Source organism: Anser brachyrhynchus, assembly GCF_964034855.1.
Source record: "Anser brachyrhynchus genome assembly, chromosome: 17".
Classification (NCBI taxonomy): Eukaryota; Metazoa; Chordata; class Aves; order Anseriformes; family Anatidae; genus Anser; species Anser brachyrhynchus.
In genome coordinates this window covers 1861157-1882420 of record NC_137710.1, presented here as the reverse complement: position 1 = coordinate 1882420, position 21264 = coordinate 1861157, and the positions used below count along the sequence as shown (strand labels likewise).

Sequence of the window (21264 nt, the reverse complement as noted above, 5' to 3'; positions counted from 1 at the left end):
TTCACTACAAATCTGGGATAAAACCCACCTGGCAGTTTCCCGTACACGGGGACTGAAGGTGTTACCGGGCCCCTCACTGAGGGGATGTACGGTCCCAAAACAGTTTTCCCCAGGCAGTTTTCCCATGTGCATCCCAGAAAACAAACAAACAAATAACAAAAAACATGCAAGACCTGGGTTTACAGAACGAGGGGATTCAGGCAGGTATAGATGTGTTTTGGTCATCTCACAGCAAAGTGAGGAGCAGTGATGTGACGCGGCCGATACCCTAAGACCCTCGGGAAGAACCCAATTATTAAGCCGCCAGCTGGATTTATCTGAATAACACCAAAGGGCTCTGAACTTTACAAATAATGTCAATAATACCTTCCCCTTTAGGAATCTTATTTTTTTTTTAAATCCAGTTTTCCTTGCAATAATTTCTGGGCAACCGCTTTCTGTTGTGGGCTCGCTGCAAGGCGAACGGGGGAGCGCCACCGAGGGCCCCCCCAAGCAGGGCTCTGCAGACAGGGGCATTTCGGAGCTCGTCCAGCACCAGCAGGTCCCCATCGCATTCCCCATCTCCAGCTGCCGGGAAGAGGCACGGATGCCGTTTGGTTTCGGGAAGCCTCAGCCCCGCTGCCAGCTCCCAGCGGCGGTGCCATTTTCAGGCTCATTTCTTCCCGAGCCCTGGGCACGGGTCGGCCCCAGCCCGGGTGATAAAAATAAAAATAAAAAAAATAATAAAAATATTCCCGCTGGGGCTGTGCCAGCCACGGGGCTATTTCTGGAGTGCCGTGCCCGGGGTGCCCGCACCCATCGCCGGGCTTCCCACCGCTCTGCTCCCCGGTGCCCGTGGGGCTCCCTGCTCCTGCTGTGTCCCAGCAGGGATCCCGCAGCACCTCCCAGCCCTGCTGAGCCACCATGGGCAGCTTTTCCTGGTCTCCTGTGGGCATTTCACCTGCTCCATCCATCATCCTGTCCACCGGGACCACAGCAAGGGACAAGAGGGCCGACAGCCTGAATTCCACCCATACGGTGCAGGCACCGGGATTTATTCCTCTGCCAGGTCCAAGCGTGGCCCTGGCCGCCCAGATCCACTCCTCGGCCGTGGTGGGAACACGGGGTGCAATCCTGCCCTGGGCAGCTGCCCCCGCTTCCTAGATCCACGCATTATCTGAAAATTATTTAAAAAACGATAATAAATGTTGGAGTATCTAGAAGGGGATTAATTAGTGCTGTTGATGGAAGCCAGATCCAGAATTTGCCTTGGAAAGAAAACAAATCAGAGCCCAAAAGGGAGCACAGGGAGCAAAAGCTGCGCCGGAGAGCCGCATGCAAATGTTCCGTGTCACATTATACAGAATTAATGCCTCGGTTTGTCTGCGCAGATGAAAAGGCTTTAACCTAAAGAATCAATTAAGTTTTCTCGCAGACAGCCTAATCTAACCCATGGGGGACTTTGGAGGGAGCGCAGCCCCTCGCCTTCCTTGATGGCAGCCGTAAATCTCCGCCTGATCGCGGCACCGAGCCGCGGAGCGGGGCGAGATGTTTGCTGCGGGGCGAGCAGGGTGTAGGACAGGCAGCACCCAGGTGCACGGCGCGGCTCCGACACAAAGCACAATGCCCGTGCCGCCGAGGAGAGGAGATGTGCGCCCACCTTGGCTTTTTGCATGGGTACCAGTGGCAAAAGGAGGTGGCTGGAGTGGAGCATCCCGGTGCCAGCTTGGCCTGAGGCTCTAGGATCACCTGTCTGGACTGCTCTCAGCCTGCTCGAACATCCAACAGCTTTTTGTTCCTATTTTCTATTCTTGTTTCCCCGCTACGAGCCTTGCAGCCCAGGCGCCCTCCGCCAGGTGGGAAACCGCGGCGTTCGCTTGATGGCGACGAATTCCTGGGAAACGCACTCCCGGCAGCGCGGAAAACCTCCCTGCCTCTTCTCGTGACGGCAGCCGGGACCTGCCGGCGGTGCCACCCCGTTAATCGGGAGCAAGAGGGACCACGCTGACGGAGCACGGTGTTAATCGGGCCCTGAGCTCCTCCTGCCAGGGAACAAACGAGGTTTGTGCGTCGCAGCCCCTGTTGCAAAATGCGGCTCAGGAGAGCGAGCAGCGCGGGTCCCCGCGGCGGGACGAATCGAGGTCCGCTCCCGTGGCCTGCAGGATGGAAACGTCTCGGTGCACGGCCCGGCTGTCGGGCCCTTTGGAGGTCTCCAGGGACCAGAGGGCGAAAAAGCATCAGGGGAGCGCAGGAGGGAAATGGGGGGGGGGAGATGGAAGAGGGGGAGAGAAGTGGAGGCGCTCGGCCCATCACCCGGGGAGGGGTGGGACGAGGCAGGATGAGGGTGCTGGGCACCCAGATGAGGCCTGTCGGCCTTGGCAGCGTGCCGGGGGGGGGGGGGGGGGGGGCAATCAAGTGGTGCGGATTTGCATATTAATGGGATCTCATAAATAATGCATACCCTGCCAAACCGAGCTGGCGATAGCTGCCGGAGCACCGGGAGCACAAACTGCCTATTTACATTACTTCCAATAGCTCTCTTTTTTTCTTTTTCTTTTTTTTTTTTTTTTTAACCTTGGAAGAAAGGGCCCTACCCTCAGCCCTCGGGATAACAGGTGTCAAATCCTGCTGGTGAATAATAAATGCATGAGCCGCAGCCTCTGTTCCCATCGTCAGCTGGGGCAGAAAAGGGAAGCCCCCCTGTATGATTTTACGGCTGGGGCTCACGGCTGCCTGGAAGGGTGGCGGAAAGGCTCCCCCCCCGCCAGCCCGCAGTGCTCAGCACCTCCACGTCCCCCTGCGGGGCTTTCCCCATGCACAGCAGCCACCGAGCACCCAGGACCAGCTAACGGGCAGCGCTTTTGGGGCTGTAGCCAGCATTGAGCAGCTCCGTGCCACGGCCACGCTGCGGCTCTTCATCTCCTTCTGCCATCGGTGCTCTTCTTGCCGCTGGAGTTTCCATGCAGGTGGGCGACGACGGCTCAGCGCAGGGAGGTTTTCCCTCCCAGCCTCTCCAAATCCTGCAGGAAACTCACGGCAAATCGCATTGAAATGGATCGCATCAAAAGGTGTCTCGAAATAAGCAGCCCCGTGCAGGGACGCAGGCAGCAGCGGCGCCGCAGGGCAGGAGCCGGAGCGGGGACAGCGCTGGGGCCAGCGCCGCCGGCACCGTCCCTCGTGCTCCCGGGGGACTGGGGAGACCAGCTCTGCTGAGCCTGCATGAACAGAAATACCTGCAGCCGGGTGCCTTCGGGGACCTCGCTTTAAAATAGCACCGAAACCCTCCCGGCCTCATGGAGGCACCGCTTGCCTCCGTGCTGACATCTTCCCTATTGATTATGGACCTTAAAAACAACCGGCGCGAGTGAATTCATCCCCGTTCTTCTGTCCGGGCAGTTCCATAGCAAAACAACGAGCATGCCACCCCGTTGCCGTATCGCCGGGTTTTGGTGCCCAGCCCCAGCCCCCCCGGCACCCAGCGCCGCCCGCTTTGCCAAAAATCCTGCTGCCGTGCCGCTGCGTCGAGCCCGTTTCAAATATTTCCTCTGGGCGAGTGGATCTCAGGTGGGCTGCGCCTGGGCTGTGTTTCTGACGGAAGGAGGTCGGAGCTGAGCGATTCGGATCCTCCCCATCCCCACCAGGCTGTGCTGGAGGGGCCGGCAGTTTAATTGGTGCTAATTTAATTAGGCTCGCCTCTGCTTTATGTCCCGTGACACGGAGACATAACGGAATTATAAAATGCGGTAATTTTACACCAAAAGATTATTAATATTCCGGCACTCGCTAGCAACTGAAAACGAAATGATCAGGCGGGAGCTGCCTCCCGTTTGGGTGGATTTCAGAGATTTATGGGTTCGTGGAGCTGCTGGCATGGAAGAGGTTTCCACCCTGTGAGTGCAGGAGTGGGACGAGGGGGACGGGGGGACAGGAGCAGCCCCCGGGGGCTGGGATCCAGTGGTGGGGGCAGCCCTGGCCTCAGCCTTTCCCACGTCGCCCCTTAATCTCCGGCTCCCTCGGAAACCGCCCGACCACGCTCGCGCAATAAAAGAAGAGAAAGAAATTTAATAAGATTTCAAATTGCCTGCTCCCGAATTCAAATTGCTCCATATATTACGCTCCGGAGAACCCCCGTGCTTCCTATTCTCCTCCGGTGCTTTGAGAAAAAAATAATAATAATAAAAAAAAAACTGGTGAAGCTGGAGAGAGTGGGGCTGCCAGCTGCCGGCCCCAGCTGCGCGGGGAGACCTCGTCCTGCCGCACCCCTGCACTGAATTTGCCCCAATCCTTTTAATCCTCGCTAATTATCAGCGAGCTCTGGCCTCCAAAGAGGTGCATTTAGAGCTGGATTTTTCTCCTTTTGGTCCTTTGAGGGCTTCGCGTCGGGCTTTCTGATTGTTTGCTGATTTGAAAAAATGTACGAAGAGTTTTTGGGGGCGCATGGAAATAGTTGGGGAGGGCAGGTAGCGCTCAGAGCCAGGGCTGGGAAAGTTTCGGGAGCTGCCCTTTAAATGAGTCGCTTATCAATTAAACGTGCGATTTTGCCGGGCAAATTAAACCCCGTGCTCTTGTTTAATTAATAGGGCAGCTTTGTATTTGACAAATTAGGGACACTCTTGATGAGCTAATTTGTTAATTAATGGCAGCCTTGAGGCTCTTGTTTCATTAGATGTAGAGCAGCCTTTAATGTGCGGAGCTGCTCAGGACCCCCCCCTCTCCTGCACGCCCAGGGGGTGCCTCCTGCCTGTCCCTGGCTGTGTCTGGACCCCACTGGGCTCAAACTGTGCCCAGAACAGCCCCAGCACCACCGCTCGCCTTCCTCGCACCCCGATTTACGGCCAGCTGCTCAGCACCGGGTTATTTCTCCTTCCCCCTCTTCCAGGAGGATTTAAGGCTGCTGTCAGGGCAGAGCGGGACGTGTCCGAGGTGCTGCCCACCGTGGGATGAGGCGACCCTGGGGGTGTCCCCGTGGTGCCAGTGCCCGCGTCCTGCTCCCAGTTCGGACCAGTAAGACAGTGTGCTGCTGGGTGAGCATCGCTGGCCTGGAAAGGGTGCTCCAAGCAGAGCCATGGCAAGGGAGGCACCGAGCCGGGACCCAAACCAACGTGGTGGGACCAAAACCTCACCACCAGCAGGACCAGCAACACCAGTAAGAGCCCCGGCGGGACACGTGGGGAAAGCCACGGTGTGCCTCCAGCTAGGTGCCTCGCTACGGCCGCTCTTCATACAGCACGGCCCTGCAAATTGCACTTCGCATTAACAAAAAAAGGAGCCTGATTTAGCGAGACTGCAGGATGTACCATTTTCCCCCAAACCTGATTAACAGAGAGCCCGAAGGAGCAGCTCCCTTTTTTATTTTTAGATGTCGGTGCCTGCTGCACCAGCCGTCACGTTATCAAGTAAGTATGGGAAGCCAGGCGGCTGCCAGCAGAGAGGCACCCAGGGCCGCTCTTATCTTTGGTTTTAATGGGCTGTCAGTTCTGGGATGTATTTGCTTTCAGCCTTTCAGAGGAACACTAGCTTCTCTTTACGCTGCACAAGTTTGCCAAGTTTCCAGCTTTCACAAACTTCTTTTGCTGTATCAGGCCCGCGGTAACCAGAGAGCACCCCGAGGGAGGGCACAGCCTGTTCGGGCGGAGAAAGCAAGGATAAAAAAAATCAAAAAAATCACATTAAATGGCAACCGCCTGTTACAGTTTCCACTAATATTTGGCAAAAAAAAATAATGTCCAAGTTCAAGCCAGCCCTGCTCGCATGCCTTTTGGTGGTTTGCTCTCTGTTACTCAGCCAACACTTGCTTCTGCGTGCTGTGGTCAACAGGGAAGGGAAAGCTGGAGCTCGAGCTGGGCAGAAGCACGTTCCCAGAGCTCTTCTCAGCCACACGCTAATTGTGGTTGGAAGGGACCCTGGGGACCTACTCGCCCCAGCTCAACGCAGGGCCGAAGCGTGCCGGATCTGCCCTGCAAGCCCCCCCAGAAGCTCAGCCCCAGGGAACGCTGGCTCCTGGTGGGGCCGGGGCAGGGAAGCCCCCCGGGGGCTCTCTGGGCTCTGTGAAGCCCCCGTGGTGCCGATCCCCCCCCGGTGCCATCCCACGCAGCACGGCGAGCACCTCGAATCCACGCAAGTCACCGCTCGGCCGCCTCTAATAGGGTCGCGTGTTTGGGCACGGAGCGCCGCCGGTTGTTTTTCCCCTCTATTTTCTAACACTCCAGCCTCAGATCAATAAATTAATTCAAAATCATCTAACGAGCACTCAGCCTGTAATTTATTTTTCATAAGTGTTAATCCAATTCCTTCCGAACGTTGTGCCTTTGGGACCCTCACAAATTAGGAAGCCATTCAAGACGCTTCCCCGGCATTACTTAGGCAGAAAACAACATCAGGCTGAAAATAATAATAATGCTGAGCTCTTGCTAAAGATGGTTTTCAGAGCCCCCAAACATGCTTCATTTTATTTGATCCTCTGCCTTCTCCATTTACTGATGCGCCCGGGGGCCCGTCCCCAAGCAGCTCACTTCAGCCTTTAATAACCGCTATAAAACGAGTCCTGCCAAAAGCCCCGATCTGATGCGGCTTTTATTGTGAGCCAGCATAATACTTATCGGGGGAACAACTCCTGCATTAGCTGTCGCAGGACCATAAAGCACACGCCGGCTTCAATCTAGGGCTTGCGAAGGCTTCTGATTCCTGCTCGCATTGTTGTGGCTCTCGCTTAGGTTTGGAAAGCCAAGCAGACTGCAGGAAATACGAAGGGCCGATTCCAGGCTATTTTAAGCTGAAAAACAAGAAATAGCACAGCTTCTCCGAGGTCTCCAGGAGCCAAGAGCTGCCCAACCTCAGGGCCTCGTTGGGAAAATCAAAATTGGAATGGGAAGGGAGCTTCTGCTGGGCGAGGAGCTGAATCCCCCCCGGCCAGCCAGCCCCACGGCCACGGGAGGACTCCTGAGCCCTCCTCGAGCCCCCTGCACCGTGCTGGTGGCCGTGTGAGCTCAGCACCTCTGCCCTGTGCCAGCTCTGGCCATGCGAACACCAGGAGGGTGCTCAGCCAAGAGCTGAAGGAGCTGAAGCAGAATCGGTGCCATCCTGCCTCCTTGCTGGAGCTGACGCCCGCGATGCGCCTCGCCTTCCGCTTGCTAACGCGGCGTGCTCGGTCTACAAAAGGAAAAAAAAAAAAAAACAAACCTGCAGTAATATTTACAAGGTGATTAGGCACAGGACTGACTTGAACTTTGATGGAATAGTGGAAAAAAGCCAGCTGAGCTGGGAGGGTTTTTCCTGATTTTCCATGGAAATTACAATTGCAACAGGCTGCTGCTGGGCACGCGGGGGTCTGGGGCCGTCCCTGGGGCTCTCGGAGCCCTGCTTGTGCCCACCCTGAGCCCCCACCCCGACCTCCCACCCCGATCTATCTCCCACCCTGAGTCCCCACCCCGACCTCTCGCATCCAAGCTGCCAGTGCAGGTTCTATGCCCACGAACGACGCCGGCGAGCGCCCTCCGGGCTTGGGGAGGTTGGCACCGCTGTGCCAAGAGGGACTGCAAATAAAGGCAGCTGCTGCAGAGGGAATTTAGGGAGCAAAATCTAATTCCCCAGGCCCCGAGCCTGAGTCCCTGCCCGCCATTAGCAAGCTCACTGGAACCGCTCAGCTTATCTCTAATTTTATAAAATGACTGCTGGGAGAGGCAGGGCGAGCAGCGTCTTCTTTCCCCACAAAAGAAAGGGATTTGAATTTCTGTGCCAAGGGATTAGGGAAAAATTAAAGCTATGCTTGAAAGAAAGGAAGAACAATTGCCTTTTATTTATACTTAGCAGCACTCCTTGTACAAACCCCAGCCAAAATGCAATTTACAACAACACAACCAATTTTACAGCACATAACACCGTGCGCCACGGCGGGTGAAAACGCGGCAAGGAACCTGCTCCAGGCACCACGCCTTGGGTCCCACGAGGGGTGCTGGGGCTCGGCAGGATGTGTCCCTCCATCCCCAGCGTGGGGAGGTCTTTCCCTCCCCGCTGGGCTGATTTATGGTGTGCCGGGCGGAGGGAGTGCTCCATGCCAGCAGATCGCCGGCCCCGCCATCACCCTGGTTATCCATCAGCCAGCAGCTCGCCGCTCCCCTGTCACTCCGGAGTTATAGAGCTACCCAGCCCAGTCGCGGGGAAATAATTGTTTGTTTGCTGCTCGGCCCTCAGAAATCCGAGGAGAAAACGAGATTTTGCTTGCTTGCTTTAGATCACGGGGTTTTTTTTTCTTCCTTGCTGTGCTGATTTCCACGTCCCCACGCCTCCCGTTCGGCAGCTGCGAGCAGCGTTGCAGCGGGCAGCCCTCGGCCAGGGACTCCACACCGGGAGGGCTTTCATGAGCCCGAGGGGGAAATTTCAGCCCCACTGCGGGCCAAAAGCGAGCGATGCTGCCCACGGAGATGCAGATTTGCAAAGCCTCACGGCTTCAAACCTGGATTTAAATAGCGCCTGGACGAGAAGCACGCTCCAGACAAATGGAGATGTTCCGCTGGATACGTTTAATCTCATTAACCCAGGAGCTGTTTGTGTGCTGCTGTTCAATCATCGCAGAGCGGGGAACCCACACCCAGCAGCAGTCAGAGGCAGGAGCCAGCGGGGAAGCTGCATTCAGGCACAGCTGAGATCAACCTGTCTGCTTTTACCTCCCCCCGAGCAGCAAAAATGCTGCAAAATAAATTACCCTTAGCAAATTAGTCTTTCTTTGTAACGACGCGAGGAGCTCTCAGGAGTGCCAGGTCCTGGGGCAGGCGATGCTCGGTGCTGCCCCAAAAAGGGATCCGCACGGCCTGGGCTATGGGGGGTGGCTGGGGCTTGTGGTGCCGGGCTGGAGCTCACAGTGGCCCCATGCAGAACAAAATGAGATCCGAGGGGCTCTCCCGCAGAAGACGGCTGCCCTGACATCCTCCTCCCCTCCTGGAGGAGACCAGACGCGAGGGCAGCAGAAGGGGCTGGGAAAGGGGCTTGATTTCGGAGAAGGGGAAGGCAGCAAGTGCAGGGCTGGCTCCAAGAAAGGAGGATTTACAGCCCGCTGCTGAAGCCTTCCGCTCCCGTACCGCGTCTCCGCCCAAGCCCTTTTAATTGAATTGATTTCTTGAGACGAGCAGCTGCCCAAGCCGGGAGACGTATTTACGGCTGGGTCTTGCAGGTGGCAGCTCTAATAAAGGCCAGCGAGGAGGAGGAGTGTGGGATCCCCCCCGGAGCCTTGCAGGGATGAAGGCACAGCCCACCGCTGCTACAACTCGCTCTTCTTCCCCAGACACGACTTAGCACCCTCTGTGCCCCCCCAGGCCCTTGCCAACAGCACCTTCCAGCACCCCAGGTCCAAGGATGAGCCTGCCCAGCACTACGGGGCCTTCAGCTCCTCTCTTGGCCACGCTCGGTGGCAGGAGAGCCTCTGGGAGCAGCCACAGCGCTGCGTGAGCTGCAGGCCCGCCGCTTCTTCATGCCCCCGCCTGATTCCTTATCCAGTCTCTGCATGGCTTGCCACTTTAAAGAAAAAAAAAAAATAAAATTAAAAAGCCAACCCCAATCTCTGTTCCAGATGGTCTGGAGGAAAACTCACATCATTTGCCAGCAGCCAGAAAGCTAGGATTTTGCTTTCTCAGTCCTGAATTTCAAGCTCGGAAAGGTCAGACCTCCCATGGAGGCAACTGCAGCGCGCTCTGCGCTTTTCTCATCGCTAGGCTCACAGGGTCTGCGATTCCAGCGCGTTGCACGAAGCCAAGGCTGCCACGCTTGTCGGATCCACTCCTGGCTGCTGGCTCCTGCCGCTCGCCAAGCGGAGCCCACGCACATGGAGGGACGGGGCCATGGCAGCCGGGCACGCAGGGCCAGCAGCTCTCTGCCCTGCCAGACGCCTTCTCACCGCTCACTTCTCAAGATGTGGAGCCTTTCTCACATCTCTCTCTGCTGCAGGCATCGGAGCACTTCCTTTCCAGTGCTATGTCTGCATCGGGGATTATCCAACCCACCTGTGTGTTCCCCTGCCACCACCCGCTCCGGGCACGGGCGGCTTCCATCTCAACGCCTTGCACAGGAGGTGAAGAGAGGACCGAAAAAAAAATGAGTACGAACAATGCAGCGCAGTTCTGGAGCTGGCTCTGTGGCCCGAGGACAGAAGGCTCAGAAGCAACCCGTGCCGCTGGTGCCATGCTGCTGCCCAGGGCCTGGCACCATGGTGCGCTGCAGGGCCCTGCAGGCCCCAGGGGTCCCGGGCTCTGGTGTCAAAGAGCTTGCAAAAGAGTGCAAAGATCTGCTCTAATTGCTCGTCCTGGTGAAATACGGGGAAAATAAACTTTTAGGAATCAAAGGCTAACGCATGGAGCAGATGTGCCAGCAACGATAAGGCGAAGCCGTGCCTTTAGAAACCAAATTTGTGCTTCGCACAGATTAGACATTAAAATGAACTCGCTTAATTTCATGCCATATGCAAATCTTTGCCAGCTGTCAGCTCTGTAATCACTGGAGACTCGATGTAATAACTAAGCAAGAACAAAAATGCAAAGACTGGGTCCTGCAGAAGCCCCTGTATTAGCAGCTCGTGCTCTGGGAAGCCAGGAGCTTGCCTGGCCCGCGGCTGGCGCTCACGTAACCCAAATGTCAGCAGGAGCCTCAATAAACGTCTGCAAGGAAAGTAACTGAAAAAGATGAGGCTACTGCTTACTCCTGACATTCACGGGTTCCCAGACGAGCTACAATTACAGCTTTCTGCGTGATCCGACTCTTACTAATCCGGTGGCTGGGCTGAACGAGTGACCCAGACCTCCGGAGGAGAGGCCGGGCTGTCAGCAGGCACCTCCCCGGCCCACATCCGTCGCTTGGATGTAGGACACGGACATGCCATCAGCCAAGGGCCCACGAAGGCAGAACAAGGAGAAATGTTCCCGTTTCCCTCTGGATAGGAAAGCCCGGAGCGCTGATCCCCACCCAAGCAGAGAGCATCGTCCTGCCTTCCTCCCGGCGTCGAGCCCGGAGGAGCCGCTCTGAGTCATGGCCCAGCCCCGGACGTTTACTGCGACACTCGGCCAGCATCAGCTCGACTGGAGCGCTCCCACAGAGCTCCCAGCTCTTGCCTGAAACCATTTGTTGTACCCAGGAGAAATGGCAAGCTTAGAAGTGCTTCCAGAATGGGCAGACCTCTGAGCAAAGCTCCTAGCTGCGAGGAGCTCGGGTGAGAGCTGCGGAGCCTGGAGGAGGCGAAAGGCAGGCAGCGGAGATTTAACATCCCATCTCCCGAGTAATTAAATCCAGCCACATAAAGCGAAATGTTTAACAACTCCCGACTTTTGTAGAGTGCTGGAGGAACCTGATAAAGACGGAGTTATGCTGCCGGTAATAAACCGGGGCTGCTCTCTGCACCATCACTGGCAGGGGGAGAGGAAAGCTGGGGTTTTAATTCGGAAGAATTTCAGAGGACACATTTTACGAGAGCCGCCAAAGGCCATGAACTACACGTGCTCTGAGCTGTGCCCCACATGCCGGTGGCACAAAGGAGGCTCCAGCCCTTATCCAGCCTCTGCCAGGGGAGGCAGGAGCCTCCTCGAACACACACAGGAGGCTGTGTAATAGTCTAGGATCCCTCCCCGGCATCCCTGCGCCCGCTGCAGTTGCCACGGAGACCGAGCATCTCTGCAGGCACCTCTAAGGAAAAACGTCCCCTGCTTGCAGCCACCACCTCGTAGCACACGGCCGCCCCCAGACCCGCTGCTCGCGGCTTCTGCCTCTCCCCCGGCCGAGGCTGCCCAGGGCTGGGCCTCATCCTGCCCCCGGGGCTCTGGCAGGCAGCAGGAGGTCCTGATCCCCCAGGCTGAAGGATGGGGACAGCTACCTCCGAGGGAGAGCCTCCAGCCAGACGATGCTGCTGGCCTCCTCCTCCAGCTGCCAAGAGCCTCCTCCAGCTGAAAATAAATAAATAAATAAATGCAAAAATAATGAGAGACCTTATTTCATTTTATTTATTTATTTTGAAGTCAAGTCCAAGAGCCGGGGGGCATCCAAACCTAGAGGAGCGCCCCCGAGCAGAGGCTGCTGGTGGCCCCCGCTGCCTCCAGCTACGGCCGATGGTGAAAGCCTCTCCCCGGGCACACGCGGGGCTGCCACCCACCTTGTCCTCCCTGCTGTCACGACAGCAAGGAGAAGTGCCACCTCTGAGCCTAGCAAGCCGCTGCCTTGCCCTCCCAGCCTCTGCGGGGCCTCCTGCCGAGCTCTGACAGCTGTCAGCACCTTCGCAGGGGGAGCGAGCTGAGAGCCTCGCAGGGGAAAACAGCTCCTTTTGTGATCAGCTCCCACGAAACACCTACCTCTTGCCTGTTTTAGACCTCCTTGTCCTAGATTGCGAGCCCGGGAGGCAGCGAGCGTGCCGGAGCTGTGGCTGCTGGCTGAGGCGAGTCCCCCAGGAGCAGAGGGCTCCACAGCACGGCTCTCCCCCCTGCTCCACCACGGCGCCTGGAGAGGAGCAGGAGGCTGGTTTCACCCCGCCTGGCTATCGAGCAGCCACATGTCAGTGTGCCACGTCCTGTGTGGGTTCCCTCACTCCCTGGCACTTTGAGGCTGATGGAGGGAGCGGGAGCAGGAGCCCGCAAGGGTTTTGAAGCTAAATCCCTCTCGAGAAGCATCGCCTCTGCGCGTTTTTAGCCAAACACCCCCATCGCTCAGGGAAGTGGGGAAGTAAGGGCGAGATAAGCTGAGATCTCACCCCAGACGGCCTCGTTATCCCAGGAGGGCTCGGCTGGCTCCTGGGACAATTAAACGGATGGAGCTGGGCATACCTGGCGCTTGGCAGGATAAAAGCCCAGAGGGGAGACCGTGGGAGGCAATTTCCCCTCTGATATTGACATGCAAATCATCCCCGCAGTAGCTCACGGGTTTAATATATTTCCAGATTGCCTGGCGTGGAGTCACATTAGTCAAGTATATGTGGCAGTCAGTCCAAAGTGACTCTTATTATGGAGTCAGCACTTCCACATCAGCCTCAAGGACAGGCTGGAGACGAGCGTGCAGCCACTCGCCTGCGCCTCTGCTCAGCCCCCCCGGGGCAGGGCTCCCACGGATTTTGGGGGCTGCAGGAGCCCCTGGTGAGGGGTGGTGGCAGAAACAGACCGGGGGTCCCAAGGGACGTCCTCAGCCTTGGGAACACGTACGACTGCGGCTTTCCACGCCCGCTGACTCCTACAAACCTGATGTTTCTCACTCAAAGGCGGGGTGGCTACCGCGATCAGGCACCGCCGTGAGAAACAGCGCTCTTCTCTCCCACAAAACGTGTAGGGTTTTTTTCCGAGATTGCTCAGCTCTGCTCCCAGCGCTCCATGGCTCCCAGGACCAGAGGTTCTCCATGGGCAGGACACTGAGGGAAGTGTGCCAGGCGCTCGGCCCAGCAGTGCTCAGCTGCTCGGAGAACTGTGCTGACCACAAGTGCAATAACATAAAGCTCTTCCTCCACGCAGCTGGGACTCCTTATTCCCCTCCTCCCCCTAAAATTTCGTTTCTCATTAGAACCAGACGTTCTGCGTGGGCTTGCTTGGGACCGGCCGGTGGAACCAAGCACGCTGCTCTGCTGGTAACACAGCTCCACACGGCTCCGGCCCGGCCTAGCCGAAATAACCCAGCTCAGCTGCAGTATCGCTTTGAAAGTTTCCCTTTTGTCCATTTATTCCCAGTGCTGCAAACCAATCTGTCTGAGAACCTCGTTCCTCATTATTCGTCAAGAGAGCCAACAAAGCCCTCTGTTTCTGCACCCTCTCGGAGCTTTGTTTTCGGCTGCCTATTCAGTGCTGTGTTTGTGCTCCTTCAGTGCTCACGCTAAGAGCTTTAAATTGTTCACTTAGCCTTGAACCCCCTCGCTCAGTGTCTTTAGTTGCAGCTAGAAGTAATGAGACAATGCAATCTTGCTCTTGCTTTTTGCTTACCCTTCCATCTTCTCTTTAATTAAAAATCCCTTTGGTCTTCGCACCGCTCGCTAGCACTTGGATCCGGGATATGGTTTCCATTTGCCTTGCAAGCGCTGCAGCTGAGAATGTCAAAACCATTTTTCACAAACAACCTTGCTTTGACCCGGGTGACAGCTTTACCACCAGGCATTTGATCTCTTACTTGCCCATCTGTTCATTGATTAAAATCCCACACTCCGATATGCAGCTCTGCCTCCGCAGCCAGCGGCTTCTCCCCACAGCACAGCCCTCGAGCAGACAACGCGCCTGTCCCGGGGATGCTCTCGGAGCAGATCCTGATGTCCTCAGTGCCTTGGTTTAACTCCACAGCCTGGGGGAACCGGCTGCTGGCCAGGCTGTGCCACACTGCCCATGAACAGGGGAACCAAGGAGAAGGGCAGGCTGAGGGGGAACGAGACCCTGGCGGCCGTGGCCCTTGGGCACGCCACAGCCGCATGCTCCCGGCTGGAAAAGAAGGCCTCCATCACGCAAGTTTTCTCCTTTTAATGTGTTGCCCACACCGGTACTGCTGGCTGTCACCTGAAGGCACTGGGGAGGCGCAGGGACAGCAGGGATCAGCAGCATGGTCCCCGCAGACACAGTGCTGTGAGCTTCGGGGACATGAGATCCGTGCCGTCAGCAGCAGTGCCACCAGCGACAGATCCCCCAAACCTCCCCAGAGCACAGCACGGCAATTTTACCCCAGGGCGAGCAGTGCCAAAAGGAAGCTAGAGCCTTACTCAGCCTTAAAAATATCTTTTGCGTGATCACTGCCTCTAAAAGCTGAAGGTATCGCGGTCCAGGAGAGAGGCTGCAATGCTGGGAGGCTTCTGCTGAGCAGCGAAATGAGTCGCTGCCACCTACCGGCTCCAGGGATCCCTCTGCTTCCACCTTCACCCAATTCGGCCTCAAAGTTTTAGTAACAACCGGCCACTTATGTGGCTTCTCCTGTGACACAAGGACATCCCAGCGCCCCTCTGCAATGCATAACCCATGACACCTTCAGAAGAGGCCCAGGGTGCCAGCCAAGCCCTCCTGGCAGCTGCCAGCCTGCCCCAGGGCCCCAGCTCCATCCTTTCAAAGCCCTTACTCTTTCCTACAATCTGCTTTGGGATCTCCCTTTGCTCTCCCTGACAAAATCATAGATAATTGCAATGCACGATGTGCTGGAACAGCAGCCCTCGAGCTGGCCCGGATTGGTGCGGCGCAGATGCCCAGCAGCCGCAAAGAAGGAGCGCTCCCAGCTGCCGAAAGCCGGGACGAGGTGCCAGGCATTTTTTGTCTATCCAGGTCGTTCTCCCCCGATATATCAGGTTTAATTGGTTGTCAGATTCTAAACGGGCTTTGCACCATTTTGAGAAGGAAAGTACCTCATCACTCTGTAATCCTGAAGTTAGGCTTCATTGGCACTGAAGAAAACACACGCTTCTGTTGCAGCTTCCTCTCGGAGGGCAGGTGTATTTGCTCATCCTTCAAATGCTAATTATCCCCCAAACTTATCCTCCAGCGTTAATGGGCTTTGTCAGGCTCCAAATGGCTGGAGGACATGGTAATTGTGCTGCAGGAATCGCCTTGGGCTCCATTTGCTGCTGAGTGGTCTCAGAGCCGAGGTGCTGTCAGTGTCTTTTTAGGGATGCTGGTTGAACCAAGTTCATCAAGCTGCTTTTGTCAATCCTGGTAACATCAATAAATGTCTGAAAGAGCACTGGCAGTGGTTTCTACCTTCCCCACCGCTGAAAACAAGCGAGGAAAGGAAGACTGTCTGGCCACCTTCGTGTAACACAGCAGCAGCTCCTGTTCTGAGTTGTTTGCTCGGCACAGGAGCAGCATGAAACTAACCGGGACCAGGCTGTCGCACCCCGTCCTATGCTCGTACTTCAGCACCTGCAGCATGTTCCTTGGCTGCTGGGAATTAAGGCGGCATGCCTTCACCCCTGGAAGTCACCGAGCAAACAGAAGCCACAGACAGAGGCATTAGGGACAGCGTAGTTGTACTGTCCCCAGGAGGGTTTGTTAATTAGTGTTGTGAAAAATGTCCAGTTTCTGCTGTTCCGGTGTTTAATATCCCTTAGCCACTCTTACAATTATTCTCCCTTTGTACCAGTTACAGCCACCCCCCGCTCTCTTCTTTTCCATAAAAAAACAGGACTTGCTTCAAGCTTTCCTCCCGAGCTGTGTTTTGTGGCTCTCCTGGCCCTGTGGCTATTTCCTGCACTTCCTCCCGCCCAGCTCCGTGCCCAAGGCTGGACCCAGCTCTCCCGCAGCCCCGAGCACCGCACCTGCCTTACACCGCACTCACCCACAGCCCCGAGCAGTGCTGCCTTTTGGCACTGCAGCATTAACACATGCTCAGTTCCCGAGTGCTTATAGCCCCAGATACCATCCTGCACGATTTGTCACCCTCCCACAATTCCTTTATATTTATTTTAGGCCCGATATCATCTTCTTCTGTGCACGTCACGCAGGGGAGCGCCAAAAACTCCCAACTCCTGAAAGCTGCATTTACTGTAACCTTTTTTTTTTTTTTTTTTTGCTAAAATCAACCACACAGAGAAAAAACAGCTTAAATTGCCACAGTTTATTTATGATGACATGTCCTGTGAGTATCTGGGGAAAAAAAAAAAACATCTATTGTCCTGCTAAGGACTGAAATCAGGGTGAGTTCCCTGCAGCCCCCCGGGACGTCCCCTTTTCCTTCAGCTTTTGCACAACCTCCCTCTGCTCCTGCCCATTTGTGCAGAGGAGCCGTGCAGCCCTGTGTTCCCTACAGGACCCCCAAGACCCCCCCAGGACCCCCCCAGGACCCCCCCGGACCCCGCAGGACCCCCCCGGACCCTCAGGACCCCCTCAAGGCCCCCCAGGACCCCCCCAGGACCCCTCCAGGATCCCCCAGGACCCCCCAGGACCTCCTCAATGCCCCCCAGAACCCCCCCAGGATTCCTCCAGGACCCCTCCAGGACCCTCCCAGGACCCTCAGGACGCCCCCAGCCGAGGCGCGGCCTCCGCAGGCCCAGGCCTAGGCCCAGGCCGCAGCCGTCGCCTAGCAACAGAGAGCGGCCTCGTCAGGCCCGCCCCCTCCCAAACCTCCCTTCTCATTGGTTACTCCTCCCAAGATTGACGTGCCGCCTGACCAGTTACCACCCTCCACGAGCCTCTCCCGTGCCGGCGGGCGCGGCGCTACCCGGAACCAGCCGCAGGAAGCGGAGCGCGGAGAAGGGGCGGGACACGCCCCAGCGAGCACCAATAGGGAGGGAGAACCGGCGCCGCTCAACCAATGACAGAGCCGAAACCGAGAGGGGGCGGGGCTTGGCGGGGGTGGGCTGCCGCCGGGTCCGGGCGGACGCCGCAGGGTCCTAGCGCCCGCCGCCCCGGGATGTGCCGGGCCGCGGCCCGGCGGCGGGCGGCCCCGTGGGGCCCGGCGGGGCGGGCGGCGGTGCTGGCGGCGCTGCTGGGCGGCCTGGCCGTGCTGGCCGCGCTGCCCTTCGTGCGGCGGGGCTGCGCCGGCCTCAGCGTGGCCCCCCGGGGGCTGAGGCTGCTGCCGCCGCTCAGGGCCGAGGCGACCCCCGGTAAGCGCGGCCCGGTGGGGGCCGGTACGGGGCCGGTACGGGCGGGGTGCAGCCGGGGGGGGGTGGGGGGGTGGTACGCTGAGGTACCTGGGCTGTCAGCAGCTGGGGATTTTGGGGAAAACATTGGGTGTTTCAGTGAAACGCTTCTGCTATCAGCAGCTGGGGATTTGGGGGAAAACATCGGGTATTTCAGTGAGACACCGGTGCTATCAGCAGCTCGGGGTTTGGGGGAAGACGTTGGGTATCTCACTGAGACACCTCTGCTAGCAGCAGCTTGGGATTTTGGGGAAAACATTGGGTGTTTCGCTAAGACACCCATGCTATCAGCAGCTTGGGATTTGGGGGAAGACGTTGGGTATTTCACTAAGACACCTCTGCTATCAGCAGCTCAGGATTTTGGGGAAAATATTGGGTGTTCCACTGAAACACCCGTGTTATCAGCACCGTGGGGATTTGGGGGAAGATACTGGGTGTTCCACCAAAACACCTCTGCTATCAACAGCTTGGGATTTGGGGGAAAACGTTGGGTATTTCACTGAGACACCTCTGCTATCAGCAGCTTGGGATTTGGGGGGAAGACGTTGGGTATTTTACTGAGACACCTCTGCTTTGAGTAGCTGTAATGTTGGGGGTTTCACTGAGACACCTCTACTATCAGCAGCTTGGGGATTTGGGGGGAAGACGTTGGGTGTTCCACTGAAACACCTCTGCCATTAGTAGCTTGGGATTTGGGGAAGAAGTTGGGTATTTCACTGAGACACTGGTGCTATCAGCAGCTCAGGGACTTTGGGGGAACACGTTTGGTATTTCACTGAAACGCCTGTGCTATCAGCACCTTGGGATTTGGGGGGAAGAAGTTGGGTGTTTCACTGAGACACCCGTGCTATTAGCAGCTTGGGATTTTGGGGAAGACGTTGGGTATTGCACTGGAACCCCTGTGCCATTAGCAGCTGTAGCGTGGGCTCTGCTTACAGCGAGGGAAGTGGCATGATCACCAGCAGAACGCATCCGGAGCTCTCTGCCCTGCCATGACCACAGGCAGAACATGCTCAGAGCTCTGTGCCCTCCCACGCAGCGCAGCCTGGTCACCGCAGCGAGCTCGGCCACGATGACGGCCCGGTCTGCGTGGGCAGCCTGGTCACAGGCCCTGCCTCGCCACCCGGCCTGCCACGAACGGCTCCGCGGCCGTGCTCGGCCTCTAAACATGGCCTAAAGCTCTCGCGTCCGTGGCTGGAACACACCTTCTCTGCTGCGCTTCCTGCAGACCGGCTTTATTTAATTTTTGTATCAGCAAACACTGATAGTCTCCAGGCTTTCGGCTTAACTCCCTGCCCTGTCACCTAACCGCTCTCCCTGTTGTGTTTCAGAAGTGAAGTTCGAAGCCAAAGCGGCTTTGAAGCAAGCCCTGGAAATGAAGCGCCAAGGAAAGCGAGAGAAAGCTCACAAACTCTTTGTATACGCCCTCAAAATGGACCCCGATTACGTGGACGCCCTGAATGAATTTGGTATCTTTTCTGAAGAGGAAAAAGACATTCTTCGAGCCGACTACCTGTACTCCAAAGCACTCACCATCTCCCCCTGCAACGAGAAGGCTTTGATCAACAGGGACCGGACGCTGCCTTTAGTAGAAGAAATAGACCAGAGGTATTTCAGCATTATTGACAGCAAGGTTAAAAAAGTGATGGCCATCCCGAAAGGCAACTCCGCCCTGCGCCGGGTGATGGAGGAGTCCTACTACCACCACATCTACCACACCGTTGCTATCGAAGGGAACACTCTGACGCTGTCGGAGATACGACACATCATCGAGACCAGGTACGCCGTTCCCGGGAAGAGCTTGGTGGAGCAGAACGAGGTGATCGGCATGCACGCGGCTTTGAAATACGTGAACACCACGCTGGTGTCGCGGATAGGCTCCGTGACCATCGGCGACATCCTGGAGATCCACCGCAGGGTGCTGGGCTACGCCGACCCCGTGGAGGCAGGGCGGTTCAGGACTACGCGGGTGTTTGTAGGGCACCACATACCGCCCCATCCCCAGGACGTGGGGAAGCAGATGCAGGAGTTTGTGCAGTGGATGAACTCCGAGGACGCCATGGGTCTGCACCCCGTGGAATTTGCTGCCTTAGCCCACTACAAGCTGGTTTACATCCATCCCTTCGTGGATGGCAACGGGAGGACCTCCCGGCTGCTGATGAACCTCATCCTGATGCAGGCGGGCTACCCCCCCATCACCATCCGCAAGGAGCAGCGGGCGGAGTATTATCACGTCCTGGAAGTCGCCAACGAGGGCGACGTGAGGCCTTTCATACGCTTCATCGCTCAGTGTACCGAGACCACGCTGGACATGCTGATCATTGCCACCACGGAATACTCCGTGGGCTTACCCGAAGCAGACGGCAGCACTGCGGGATGCAAACAAACCATCCCTGTCAAGACCTGAGTGCTCTGGGCACGCAGGAGCCAGGGAACGTGGGGGAGAACAGAAAGCCATGCCGCTCGGTATCCTTGCTGGGAAGGAACTTGACAGGAGGTGTCGCTCTTTGGCATTTCATTTATTTAAAGTCTCTTCTGTTTGATTAAATTAATATAATTTATTTATGTACGTTACGCCAAGCTGAAATGTGAACTGTCGATGTTGACTGTATGCTATAACCTGTGTGCTACAGTAAGAAGGTGGGGAGAGGTATCACGGGCTCAACAAACTGAAGTAGAAGTAATTCATTTCTCCTTAAAATGAAGCTTTGAGGAGCTGCTTCCATCACAGCCCTTCACCTAATCACTCAACAGCCTTGTCTTACCTGGGCAAGGAGCTGCTAGGCCAGCCAAAGCCTTAACTGAGTTGCTGCTCTCACGTTACCCCTTCCCCGTTGTTCAAAAAACCACCGCCAAGCCCTTGCGGTAATAGCGCACTCCCAGCAGTGCCAGTCAGATTCTCCCCCTTCCCTCCTACAGTTTTGTTCTCCTCTGGCTTCAGCCAGACCAGATGAGGAGGAAGGAGGCTTGCTGCAGTTCAGCGATGGCATTTCTGCCCTCCTATTCCTGGTCTCAGCAGCACTTTGCATATTAATTTCGGTTGCCTTTCCTAGGGGGAGCTGCGTGCAACAAGCAGCAGGTGTTTTGTGTGTGATTACAGAGCAGGTGAGTGGAAAGAGACAAGAAACACCGACTTACTTCACTGAACTGCAAGGTGCTTTTGCTGTGCTTTCAACAGAAGTACTAGTTGGTGCCCGGAGGCCCTGCCTCAGATCCCACGTCACCAAGCAGGTTCCCTGGGAAACGGCAGCTGTCTTGGTGCGTTTCTGTTCAGGGTTTGGGAAGAGCTCGCTCCTGCAAGGCTGCGGGCAGAAAAGGTGGTTATGCAGAACCAGAAGGCTGCCTTTATCAGTTGTGCCATTTTGGTAAGAATTCGTTTAGCACCTTTGCCGAGAACTTGAGTTTCCTTAATCTACATACAGAGCTTCTCGCTATAGCTCTATTAATTACCAGGTCGTGTTATTGCTGTGATAAATGCATACAGAATCACAAGGCCTCTCCATACTGCAGCAGCAGTATGTTGCACCCAGAATTGCCACCCAATTCAAAGTGTACCTTATCTTCTGCAGCTTTACAGACGGGAGGAGCTGCCTACGCCCTGCTGCCAGTTGCACAGCAGCCAAATCCCCTGTGTCTTAGATCCCAACACCTCCAAGTTCAGAAAATGTGGATCAGAAAACATGGAAGCAATCGCAATGAGTACTGTAAAGCTTCATCCCTTTGCAAAGCAGTATGGG

At 56.5% G+C, this 21264-nt stretch overlaps 1 protein-coding gene across 1 annotated transcript; it reads left to right on the top strand.

The window, feature by feature from the left end:
- Positions 1-16965: 16965 nt before the first annotated feature.
- FICD (FIC domain protein adenylyltransferase) lies at positions 16966-20086 on the top strand. The gene is made up of 2 exons (XM_080559317.1): positions 16966-17491; positions 18859-20086. The coding sequence occupies exons 1-2, from the start codon at positions 17200-17202 to the stop codon at positions 19932-19934; spliced, it is 1368 nt and encodes a 455-aa protein (XP_080415443.1). The 5' UTR covers positions 16966-17199; the 3' UTR covers positions 19935-20086.
- The last annotated feature ends 1178 nt before the right edge of the window (positions 20087-21264 follow it).